The sequence below is a fragment of the Molossus molossus genome, unplaced genomic scaffold (assembly GCF_014108415.1).
Source record: "Molossus molossus isolate mMolMol1 unplaced genomic scaffold, mMolMol1.p scaffold_m16_p_1, whole genome shotgun sequence".
NCBI lineage: Eukaryota > Metazoa > Chordata > Mammalia > Chiroptera > Molossidae > Molossus > Molossus molossus.
Genome location: NW_023425344.1, coordinates 186,914,178 through 186,926,895, shown reverse-complemented (window position 1 = coordinate 186,926,895; position 12,718 = coordinate 186,914,178). Strand labels below are relative to the sequence as shown.

Below are 12,718 nucleotides of genomic sequence, written 5' to 3'. Positions count from 1 at the left end.
AAATATATCTGTGCTTACTTTTCCCAAAGGAAGCGGGTGGGGAGGGAGCGAGGATGTAGGGGTCACCTCCTCAGGTATGGCTTCGCGTTCACAACAGTGCGGTGGACGGGAAGGAGCTGGGGTTTAGAGAGTCCAGGTACATGATTTGGTCCAGTTGTTTCACTGACTAATAAGTGAGGGAGCTGGGTTTCCAGTCTGGGCCTCAGTCCACAGTCTGGGCCCCTCCCATCGCTTCCTCCCAAATGAAGCCGACACAGTGACTCTTTCTTGCCATGCCCCTGGGCAAGCGCTGTTTCTCCTTCTTTGGAACTTTCTGGTACCCATAATTAGCAACTTATCATATAAAATGACCTAGATGACATTTCTGCCTTTGCTAATGCTAGTATTTCCTTCCATGGTAAACCACAGAGCCCCTCTCCCCCAAATTACCCCTATTGGCAGGAAAATACATAGAGTCTCTAACTTATATATAAATCCAAGTTTCGTTGGTAAGTTGGTTGCTTGCAATTAGTAAAACTAACCAATAGGAAATCCCATATGTAGATGGTGGTGGGTCATATTTCCTTATGTGTCTCTTCTGAGTTTGAAATTTACCTTCTGTCACCACATTCTCAGACCTCCTCAGCCCCAAACCCCATTTTGTCCTGTAAGCTCTGGCAGTATTATTTTATTTTATGTTTTGTTCTGTGATCATTCTTTGGCACTTTATAATAATTCGTGTAGGGTTGTCTGTCCCTGTTAGCTCGTCTGTCCCGTTGATCCCCGGGGTCCTAAAGGTGTCCTGGACCCAGATGAGGCCTCGCTGCCCTGAACTCCTGGTTGGACACAACAATGTTAGTGGTTGGATAGGAGAGGCCAGTTGATAGGCTGAGATGACCTGCAAATGCCCGTTTATGATAGAGTTGTTCTGATATCAGGTGACTTCTGGGTCCTGAGAAGAAGGGCCGTGTTTTTTCAGAAGGGGAGAAAGGAGGACAGTTTCCTGGTCCTTTTCTGCCAGATGTCTTGGCCAGGGCAGGTATAAAATAGATGACGGTGTCTGTGGGTCCCCCTGCCTCCCTTTATCTCCTCCAAATCCTGACATTCTTCTCCCTGGGCTCCCATAGGTCTTCATATGATGCTAAAGCCGCCCCTTTCCCCCTGGGCAAAGGGCTCCAGGGCCTGCATGGTCTTCCCACCTCCCGCAGCCCCGCCTCCTGATGGCGTCGCCAGCTCCGGGCTGCTGTGCCCGCGCAGCTCCTCCAGTACTTCCCGGCCACAGGCTTCCTCTGCCCTTACCCGTCAGTCCGTAGGCTTTCTTCATCGTGTGAAGTCGTGTAAATGGCTGCATTTTAAACAAAGGCTTTCCCTTTTGCAAAAAAGGCAAAATGATTGTTGGATGTGCAGATGCCGTTTGTAAATCAAGGACTGTGACAACCCAAACATGGCTCATAATTTATTCAACATTCAACATTTTGATCAAGAGTCTCAGACCCATTGACGTCACCTATAAGTCAGCTGCTGGGCAGTAAAACAGGGTCGTCGTTCATTTGCAAGAGAATAGACATTAGCCCACGATGAGTTTGTTGTTGGCAGTTGCAGGTCCCAGCTTTGCTCAGACAGACAGCCCATGCTGAAAATCATGTGTACACATTTTGACCAAGGGTTTACACTGGGTTTGGGCCACCAAATTCATTGGAAGCTGGGGTATAAGCCAGTTTTGAACATCTCTTTCCATTCTTCACAGCCTTTAGTTTCGAATCCCTGAATATACAAAGCATTAGCGGCTTTCCGGTAATGCTAATTAGAATGGAGAAAATTCTCTCTCCCCCCTTACGTCAGAGGTGCACCGGTGGCTTCACAGAGCATACCTTGTCTGCACCCCCTCTCCAGCCTTTTCCCCTCGACCAGGCTGGAAGAAGACTTGTTCTGCCTCTTTGCTGAGAAGATTAGTCTGACCAGTGGGACCACAGAAAATTTCTGGAAAGCCCATTAATTCTTGCTAGTGGTTTTAAGTACTTTTCAGAAATAATCTTGTATCCTTTTAATGTTGACCCGTAGTTTTATGGTTTATCTGGGCTTACTGCAGCCTTCTTCACTTGATGTTAACCATTTCACTGTTTCTAAGCTAGCCTTCTCTTTTATTTTATTTCACTTTATTAATTTATTGCAAGTGTCCAGCTTTGAAAGCTTTACATTCCTGAGAATGATGTAGAATTCTGTAGATGAAAAAGATGATAGGTATAACCCTCTTTGGGCAAACTTAATGTATAACATTTAGACATATAGAAAACATAGGGACAGATTTTTAAAAATATTTTTAATTGATTTTTTTGAGAGAGAGGAAGAGAGAAATAGAAACATCCATGTGAAAGAGAAACATTGATCAGCTGCCTCCTGCACGCCCCCTACTGGGGATCGAGCCTGCAATCCAGGCATGTGCCCTGACTGGGAACCCAACTGGGGCCCTCAGTCCATGGGATGGATGCTCACTCCACTGAGCCACACCAGCTGTGCAAGGGACAGATTTTTTTACTATTAAAAAAGTCCACACTTTAGAAAAGGATTTACCATGTACGTTCTTTTAAATGACAGGCATTTTAAAAAATATAATCTGCATTTCAAAATGTTATTTTATGTGAACTGTACAGAGATGTACTTGACTTGAAGAGAGGCGTGTGCTTAACGCATGCCAAGCAGACCTCTGTGCTCGGCTGCCTACTTGCCGCCCCTGTTGCACGGCACTTCCTCAGAGACTCACGAGACGGCGTCCTCCCGTGTCCCAGGCTCTGCTCTGGTAGCCCAGAGCTGTACCTCTGGGTGCCTGTGCTGTTGTGACAGTCAGACACGATGTAACCCAATGCAAATGATACATAAAAAAAAATACACCTGCCCCCCCCCCCCATTCTCCCAGAATCATTGTCTCCTATAGGATTAATTACTTGGAATTGTCTGCATTTTGAACTTGTAAACAATTAGTGCCTTATAAAATGTGTTAGGGCCCCAGGACAAAAGGAAATGTTACTAAGCATTAGATCTGACTGCAAAGGGGCTCATTCCTTTAAAAAAAAAACAACCCAAAAAACTCACAAGTCTGACTCACAGTTTCAGGCTGAAAAAGAAGAAAGATCTTTTAGAAATGTAGACTATAGTGCAGACTTAATGTTGTTTTTAAAATAGATTTATATCAATATTTGCCTGAAGTGGCTCGAATTAAGTCGTTTGAAACCAAGGACAACACAAGCTCCCTTCAGTACAGAGACATGTCTTTATAACTAATTAACTGTCACCGCCGTGATTTTCTTAGTCTCTCTTTTCCTATGGCGCATATGGTTGTAATCATTAGTTCCCACCTTGGGACTGGAATGTGGGACCCAGGCCAAGTGCACCAGCTCGCAGGGGCAAAAGGTGTGAGCTGACGAGGGCTTTCTGACGGAGCATTGTTCCTGAGCGGACACGCAGCTTCCCTTCCAGGCAGCGGGAGTGTCCTTTCCTCCTGCCGGAGCCGAGTGTGGAGCGTGGAGGCGACGGGGCAGCCGAGTGTTGGAACAAGTTTGATCTCAGGGACGTGTGTGTGTTTCTTTGTTCTCTCAGACGTTCGCCCAGGATACTGTTACACGGCTTTGGCAAATGGACGCTGTTCTAACCAGCTGCCACAGTCCATCACCAAAATGCAGTGCTGCTGTGACGTCGGCCGATGCTGGTCCCCGGGGATCACCATTGCCCCCGAGATGTGTCCCATCAGAGCAACTGGTAAGAGCCCTTCCAGTTTCCTGCAGGGGGTCCCCCCTAGGCCCCCATGTGCCTGGTGGCAGTGTGCATGAGGCCGATTGCATGGGAACCCAGGTAAGTAAGAGTCCCCAAAATAAAAGAGACGGCTTTCAGGGAAATTTCCCCAGATAACGAATGGGGAAGATAGAGAGGTCATACAAATAATAGTGTTTTCAGGTGCTGACTCTTACTTCGCTTGCGGATGACCGCGGGGTAACACCCTTTTCAGGAAGCATTGTCTCGTCTCGTCTATTTCTTCTGGCCGCGTACGGTCCTCAAAGCTCGGAACAAAATGCAGCCCTCTGAGTCTTCGGGGGAGTTGTTCCGGACACACATTCCCTCCTTCCCAACATCTGACACTTTCCTTCTCCTAGTTGCCAAGCCTTGTTGACTCTTTATTTTTACAATCTCTCTTTTATCTGTCATATTTATTTCCACATCATGTTCATTTTCTCTCGCCTGGACTGTTGCGGTAGCCTCCTAACTGGTCTCCGTGAACCCCGGAGCCGCCACATACATTTCCCAGAGCGTAACTCATCGGCAGATCAGTTGAAACAAATTATGTCTGGGGAAAATGTAGAGAACGGTTTTCAGAAATTTTTTCCCAGGATGGACTTGGGCCATACATACTGGTCTAAGTCACTTTATTTCTTGAAAATAAAAATTTTACTGCTTAGCCTAGCAGAGTCCCCAAATCTGCTCCCAGTTCTTCTTTTAACTCTTGTTCTTTATAATAGCTTTATTTTCTAGTTAAATTGTATGATCCAGCTTTCCTTGAACCAGTCACAGCCTTTCTGAACTCAAATGTGTTTTTTGATATATCTTTATTGTCGAAAGTATTACACATGTCCCTCCTTTTCCCCCCATGGACATCCCCCTCCCCACTTCAGTCCCCGCCAAATGTTTTTTTTTCTTAATACTTCTCCCCTGTTTAAGTTCTTACTCCCTTTTCCCCACCCTACCACTCTTGCCCATTATATACCCTCTTGTTGGTGAAGGATCGGCTCAGATAGGACCTCATTCATGAATCTCCTTAAATAATGAGCAATAAATGCTGCCGTTTTTCTTCCTGGGTGCTCCAGCTTTGGGCATCGCTATGGCACCAGCCCCCCGGTTCGGCCTTGTGCCTGTGTGTGCTCATGCACTGTGTTCTCACCCACGGGTAAACCTTATCCGGAGGCCTCGCTCCTCAGCACAGCCCCGTGTACCTGTAGGCCTTTCCACACTCCCACAGTGCTCAGCAGTCTTGCTCACAGCCGGCTTTCAGGTAGAGCGAACAAACAGCACCTTCTCCAGCAGTTCCAAGTAAAAACTGGGGTTCTGTCTCCTTCTCAAACCAATTCCTGAAAAGTGTGCTCACATCAGGGACATTTAGGAGAAACAAGGCAGCCAAGGGCAGAGCATGCCCAGTTGATGAAATGCTTCAGAGTATGCTACTCTCAGAATGCGAATTCCCCATTATCAGGGGTTACAGAATTGCTCACAGATGTTGCCATAAAATTTCTGTTTATTGCTGAGAATTATATGTGTGGGTTAAAGAAGCCATAAAATCTTTCAATATATTTTAACATATACCAAGTCATATATTTTGTTTGATTTGCTCACTGTCTCTGGCCTAGAAGTATAACCCACCCTCCTCATTCACTAGGGGGACCTTTTAGTAGGTCACTGTGGAGACACACATGCTTTCCTACTAAGACATGTGGCTTGGGTCCCAGGAAAATTGCTTTTTAAGGACATATGTTAATTAGGAATCAGCAGCATTGATGTGGATTTCTCCCTGCGTTGCGGCCTTGAAGAGAGGAGAGAGGAAAGTAGAGCAGGGTTAGGTGCCTGAAGACCTGTTTTGGGGGACACAGTGCAGGCCTGGTTTCCCGGCCCAGGTGTGCCCTGGAAAGATGCACAGCCTGAGACAGGCCCGGGGCGAAGCAGACTGATAGAGGAAACCGTGCAGGTGGGTATGTTTGTTTCCTCCAATGCTCCAGCCCCAGTGCTACAGAGCTAGGGCCTCTTATGAAGAGAGATGATATAGAAAGGAATATTTCAGATGAGTCAGCTGCAAAAAAAAAAAAAAAATCTGTATCATCTTTGGGTTCAATGGAGATAGGAAAGGTGGACATCAGCTGAACAAAATCCGTCCCAGATGGCTGATCCTGAACATAAAGGGACTCAATGGATAGTCATGAAGCTGGAGAAAGTAGGAAAGGGTACAGGACTCAGTCTGATACACTTTCCTGGAGAGGGTGAGATGAATTTAATGGCATACTTAAGGTAATATACTTCCCTAATTAGCAGAAATTATGATAAGCTATCCAACTTCTTTTATACAAATGCTAAGAGACTAAAAAAAGAGAAAGGCTCTTGGTGCTTGGAAGCAAAGTGAGTCCCTTAGTATAATTGGCATGCAATTAAACCCAACAGAGTGAACGAATTCCTCACACATGCAGTTAAGACACAATTTAAGGGCTAGGCTGAGAGTGGGGGGTTGAACTATGCATGCGTCTCGGTAAGACATTGTAGTGTGTCTTAGAACAAATCAGACTTTAGTCCACTAGGAAATGAAAACTATGGGCCTAATTTCCATTAATGGGTTAAACTAATGTGGAAATGATCTATGGGAGAACTTCCGTGAAAGTGATAATACAATGATCAATATTCTGGCAAGAGCATAAAAATACATGAAAAATCACATGGTTAGTTTACTCATAGAAGGTATCTATGACAAAATATGGCTATTTGTGAGAAACATGAAAGTGATGAGTTCAGTGAATACATCTCTGGAAACCTGGGTACTGTTTAAAAACACCTCTTTGGAAGCCCAGGAGGAAGTGTGTCGTAAATCTAAAGATGATTCCTGTAAAAAGAGCTGGCACTGTGAACAAGGGGAATCAGCCTGAGTCAGGTGTACCAGTCCAGAGGGTCATTATGCAGTGTTGACAGGAGACCCTCCACCCGCCTTAGCCCACGGGCCGCTCCTTCGCCAATACTTTGTTGTCTTTTACAGACAGGTGTCTCTGCACTCCCTTCTCTTCATTCTCCACACCTTCCTTAGATGAGCTCATCCATCCCCATGGCTTTAAATACCACCTGTCTACTGATGACTCCACACCTTAGATCCGGCCTGACTTCTCCTCTAGGCTTCTGACTCCCTTATACAAATACTATGGGACATCTCCAGTCAGATGTCTGATATCTTACAACTCATTGGTTCAAGTGGAACCCAGCTTCCATACCCCAAGTCCGCCCCCGCCACACTTCCCCCATCTCAGTAATCGGAGCCCGCATCTACCTAATTGCTCAACTAGAAAATTAGGAGTCGTTTTCAATTTCCTTTTTCCTCGGCCCTGACATTGACTCCTGCACCAAGGACTGTCCATTATCTCTAAAATATGCTTCAAAAATGTCCACTCCTGTCCAGTTCCATCACTGCCTCCGTTGTTCAGACATCGTATTCTTGCCCTTGGTTCTACAACAGCCTTGGCTCCCTCCAGTACATTCTGTGCATTAGCAAGAATGATCTGATAATGTTCATCAGGCTCCCAACCCTGCTGAAGACCTCCAGGGGCGTTCCATTGTGCATAAAATAAAATCCAGGCTTTCTAGGGTGCTGTTTGGAGTCCTGTGGGATCCGCAGCGGGGACTAGATGGAGAAAGTAGCATTTATTCTTTCTGAGATGAACTGTGATATAAGTAAAGACTTCCTAGGTTTGGGAGGGACACGGGTGCACACCCTGGGGAGTTTGTTTTGGACCTTGTCCCTGTATGGCTGCTGCCATAAGTATTAGGAGTGGGAATGAAGTCAGGTGGCTTTTTCCCTCCCTTCAGTTGACCTTTGTGGTTTGAAGATCAATGTCATGCAAAGATTTCTTTGAAAAGTGAGCATGACTTCCATGGACCTATGACATATGCTGCAGCTCCGCTGTTGTGTTGTTTTTCCAGAGGATTTCAACAAGCTGTGCTCTGTCCCTATGGTCATTCCCGAGAGACCAGTGTACCCGCCCCCACCCCACGGCCCCCTTCCTCCAGTTCATCCTGTTCCTCCTGGCTTTCCTCCGGGACCTCCAATTCCAGTCCCTCGACCACCAGTGGACTATCCGTATCCATCTCGGGAACCACCAAGTAAGAATTCAAAAGTCATCTGCCAATTTTTCTTGCATTAGTCAGGTTAACCTTTTCTGTTGTTTATGCTGCTTTAGTCATTAAATAAGCTTACCAAATCTTAGATTAAATTTTAGTTTATATAGTGTGGTATAAAACTTTGTTTATATAGTGTGGTATAAAACATTTGCCTGTTGCATAGGGGAAACTTAATCCAGAGATTAATGTTCTTTTGTTATTGATGTTTGCAGTCGACTGTGAGAAAGTTTGGGGAGAGATTTAAATCTGATTTACTGGATGAATTAATAGAGAAGTGTAAAATTATTCTTTGGGTTATGTATCATACAAAGCAGTTTTGCAAGTAAATGCCAATAACTTTGTCATTTCTCCAACCTGGAATATTGAGAGTGAGGCGGAGAAAGGGGGTAGAGAGGAGCAGGCAGACGGGCAGGGGACAGCCGGCCTTCGTCCCTGGCCACGTGAGCCCCGGTGCACGTGCCATCTCTGGGCAGGAATGGAAGTATGCCTTCTTGGAGCTGGATGACCTTTGCCCAAAGAGTGTCCTCCTTCCTTTATGATCCAGCATCTGGCCCATCATTACCGGATTAAGTGCTGATGAAAGACACCCTAGTTATAAATCATTTTAATGGGGTTCAATGTTATTCCTTTAGGGGTGCTGCCGGTCAACGTCACTGATTACTGCCAGTTGTTTCGTTACCTCTGTCAAAATGGACACTGCATCCCAACTCCCGGCAGCTACCGGTGCGAGTGCAACAAAGGGTTCCAGCTGGACCTCCGCGGGGAGTGCATCGGTACGTAGCGCTCGCTGGGTCGGCACCAAGTTCTGTTCCCTGGCTCTCGAGGTGTGCTGGAACAAGTCACCTCAAACTTAGCAGCGTCACGAGTGGCAACACAGATTTAGTTCTTATAGTTCTGCAAGTTAGAAGTCCAACACATTGCACTGGGCCAAAATCAAGGTGCTGCAGGGCGGTGCTCCCCGTGGAGGCTCTCGGGACAGTCCCTGTCTTTGCCTTTTCCAGTTTCTAGAGTCTGTCTGTGTTCCTCGTCTGAGGGCTCCTCCCTCTGTCTTCAAAGCCAGCAGCGTAGCATCTTCAGATCTCTCTCTAGCTCTCTGGTTCTCTTTTCCAAGCCCCAATTCCATTTTCAGGGAGCTTTGTGATCACCATGGGTGCATCTGTGTAATTCAAGAGACCCTCCCCATCTCAGGTCTGCTGACTCGCAGGACAGATTTCATGTGCAGCCTTAATTACCCTTTGTCATGTGACATGTTTCCAGGTTCTGGGGATTAGCAGATGAACATATTTGGGGAGCCATTATTCTGCCTAACAGAGTGACTTTTAACTTTTATTGTAAAACACATTCAAATCTTTGCTGGTTAACTCCAGCTTAAGTCTTCTTACCAAATGCCTGATCATTAAAAAAAGGCATTAAAAGTATCTCAAAATTATAAAATTTTTGCACATTTTATTAATTTAAATGGACAGCTTACCAACTCTCTCTATTAGTCATTAAAAACTGAAGAGAGAAACTAGATGGTTGACAAAGCATTTAAGCTAGTGAAGGGAGGGCTTATCCCATGAGGACCTTTTATTGGATAAGAACACCCACCTGCCATCAAATCTTGAAAAAAAATTTTTCTTCTTTAGTTCTGTTTCAAATTCCAATCATATAATTATGAATCGGGCAGAAACAAGGAGTTCTTGGTTTCTCGTGCTGTGTCATTTTCTGTTGATATGCAAGTCTTTTCTAGCAGCACCTTGGAGGGTCATTCAATCCTTAGAGGTCATCCAGAGCTGGGTAGAAGAGCGAACATCTAGCTGAGGGCTGGGGAGTGTGAGATGAGACTTGCACCTGCCACAAGAAGCATGTGACCTTGGCCAAGTAGGTTGTCTTCTGTAAGCCTTAGCTTCCCCATCTGTACAGAGGAATATAAACCAGTTCACCTCAAAGTATACTTATGGTTCTCTATGACTGTAGAACCAGTGGGAACCTATCTGGGGACATGGTGGAGGTGATTCTAGGGTGGGTGAGAAGTGTCCTTTCAAGCACAATGGCTCCATGTTTTGTTCTCAGTGGAATTAAGCAGGGGATGCTTAGGTATCATGACACCTTTCTATTGAAAAACCAAGTTTCAAGAGATGCTCAGAATCCTACCCAGAAGCCACTTCTGAAGTGTTAGTCTGTTTGGTTCTTTTGGGCCAGACTCAGGGAAGATAAACATGTTTATTACCTTGGAGTGTTGAGTTGCTACATGTTCAGCATTTTTCTCTGAAAAGTGACATAAGAAAAAGAATACATTGTAAATGCTCAACCAGTCTTCAAGTGGCTAGTGACACCATGTACTGTAGCGGAAAGAAAAGTGTTCCTTTCGTTATGCTATTTATTTATTAAAAGGAAAGTGTTTTCACATGTAAAGGAGACCAATAAAATGGTCTTAGAGTTATAAGTTATAGCTATTGAATTTCTTACTCTTTTATACTGTATTTTTCAGATGTTGATGAATGTGAGAAAAACCCTTGTGCTGGTGGAGAGTGTATTAATAACCAGGGCTCGTACACCTGTCAGTGCCGAACTGGCTATCAGAGCACGCTCACCCGAACAGAGTGCCGAGGTATGGTCCTAGCCTGGAATGTGGGGCGTATATGCTAAGTAAGTCATTTGCTTTGAAGGAGTTCAATGGAGTTCAAATAACCCTTACCTGGAGAGGCTAATATGGTCACACTGGTTTTTGTACTTAATTCCAGATATTGTTACTCCAAAGGACAAGTCCTAAAATCTGGCAAAAATGCAAATTATTTTAGAAGATGCTTCTGTGCCAGCAGGAATGTCCAATTTTCATGACTTTTTTTTTTTTGCCTCATCACTATTGCCTGTTAACATTTTGCTTTTTCGCCTATTAATTTTTAATCTGAGAGTTAGGGAATAGGGCTGTCTTTTGTTGACACAGAAACAGGAAAGTTTCGGGTAATTTATTTCTTAGTGGAAGGGTCTAAAGGATCAGGAAGTAGCCTGCAAGTCTTTGCTGCTGCCTACTGCGGTCAGCGGCTGCATTGCCTGTGTGCTGGCTGAAAATGCAGAAGCTATGCAGAGTCAGCATTTGACAAGATCCCTCAGAGATCCGTATGCACAGTCAAGTTCGTGAAGCACTGTTATCAGTGTTTCCGCATAAAAATTACGTATTTATTTATTAGCTAATTTATTAAGTCACTCAATGTGCCTTTTATTGGATGACTGTGATGTACCAAGTTCCTGGAACAGAAATAAGTAAGGTGTACTTCCCACCCTCAGGGAACTCAGATGTCTATATCTTCATGAATCTGGCACAGAATGAGCTGTATCACCGATCCTATAAAGCCACATATAAGCAAGAAAACTCCCTGTTAAAATTAAGTACAAGGAAAGATGGGAGATTTGTATGACTTAAATTTGTAACCCATTCATATGAGTTAATTTTATTGCCTCTTTTCACAAAAGCTCTCATGAGTTGAAGACATATCAGAGTTAGAAGTTTTTATTTTTATCAGTGACTGGTTTTAAAATCTTTAAATTTGGTTCTGACTGCGAGATGTCTTGCCATTGGTGTATTTTAGTACACTACTTGTAAATGGCAGTTTTGAGCCGGAAAAAACGGGAGTAAATAGCATTTCAGTCTGCTGATATTTCTATTAATGGCCTACCTACTGAATTATAAATATGGATAGTTTAATTATTAGCTGAATTTAGAACCATCTTAATATTAAAACTTTAAAAGAATTAGCATGTACAAATGATGTACTAAGTATTTTTGCAGTAGTAGAAAATTAACTGAAACCAGTGTGTGAGAAACCAACGTCAGAAGGCTGCACTGTTGAATAAGCAATCTGAAGACATTATTGAGAGCACACCGTGAAGGCACGGCCAGCCATGTAGATGAATATCATTGTCCTTAATCTGAGAATTTATTAGAGCCTGAGGATTACTTAAAAGTCTCCAGCACTGTCTTCTTTAAGAGCCAGTGTGAAGCTTATCACAAATATGAAAAATTGATAATACGCTCACGTTTTTGGGTAAATAAAACTTGCCACCGAATGGTGGGAAAGGCTGTGAACTGAACCGAGGAGTCGGTGACGTGCTGAATAGAGGAGGTCAGAAGAGACAGACTTTGAATGGCAAGCCTTTCATTCATCTTGTAGGGCAGCAGGGAGCCTGGTGATCTTCTGAAATTAGCGGGGAGAGAAAACGCTGAACTCTTTATCCTCGTCTCAAGAATATGTGGGTTTTCCTATTTTTTTTGGAGTGTGGAGCAAGTCAGATTTTAGCAAGGATTAAGAAATAAAGGAGAGAGAAAAAGATCGTAGGTTGTTGGCACAAAGATCAGACAGAAGAAAAGCCCAGACTGCCTCAGCTAGTCCAATGACTCGTGTGGAAACCACTGCTGGGTCTGCCCAGAAAGAAAGTGCACCCGAGGGTCAACCACAAGACACCAGGCAGACGCAGGGCAGACAGAGCAACCCATGTGCCCTGAGTGCACATTCTTGTCCCCCGGAGGACGTTTAGGGCACATGTAAACAGGCACATGCGGTCTCAGCTCTGATAGGTAGGTCTGCTCCCTTCCCATTCCACGCAGTTCCTTGGTCTGTGTCTGCGGGGGAATGAGCCCTGGCAGAGACTGTGGGCAGTGTAGACAAGGCCGTTTGTGTTCATCCTCTCTGATGTTCATCCAGGTATCAAGCCTAGAAACTAAGGGAAACAGATAATCTGGGACACGGTCTTGTCCAATTTGGGTTTATCATCAATCTTTAAATGAGAGATCAGATATAACTTTATTCGAGTTGTCCTTTTTAACACTTCCAGATCAAGTTCTGTTGTT

At 44.5% G+C, this 12,718-nt stretch overlaps 1 protein-coding gene across 1 annotated transcript in view; it reads left to right on the top strand.

Moving 5' to 3' along the window:
- Nucleotides 1-12,718, top strand: part of FBN1 (fibrillin 1) — a 298,186-nt gene that overhangs the window by 181,779 nt on the left and 103,689 nt on the right. Inside the window, exons 12-15 of the mRNA XM_036261442.1 lie at nucleotides 3,574-3,732; nucleotides 7,690-7,869; nucleotides 8,520-8,660; nucleotides 10,361-10,480. Of these exons, the coding sequence (XP_036117335.1) occupies nucleotides 3,574-3,732; nucleotides 7,690-7,869; nucleotides 8,520-8,660; nucleotides 10,361-10,480 (600 nt within the window). The remainder of the gene's footprint in view (nucleotides 1-3,573; nucleotides 3,733-7,689; nucleotides 7,870-8,519; nucleotides 8,661-10,360; nucleotides 10,481-12,718) is intronic.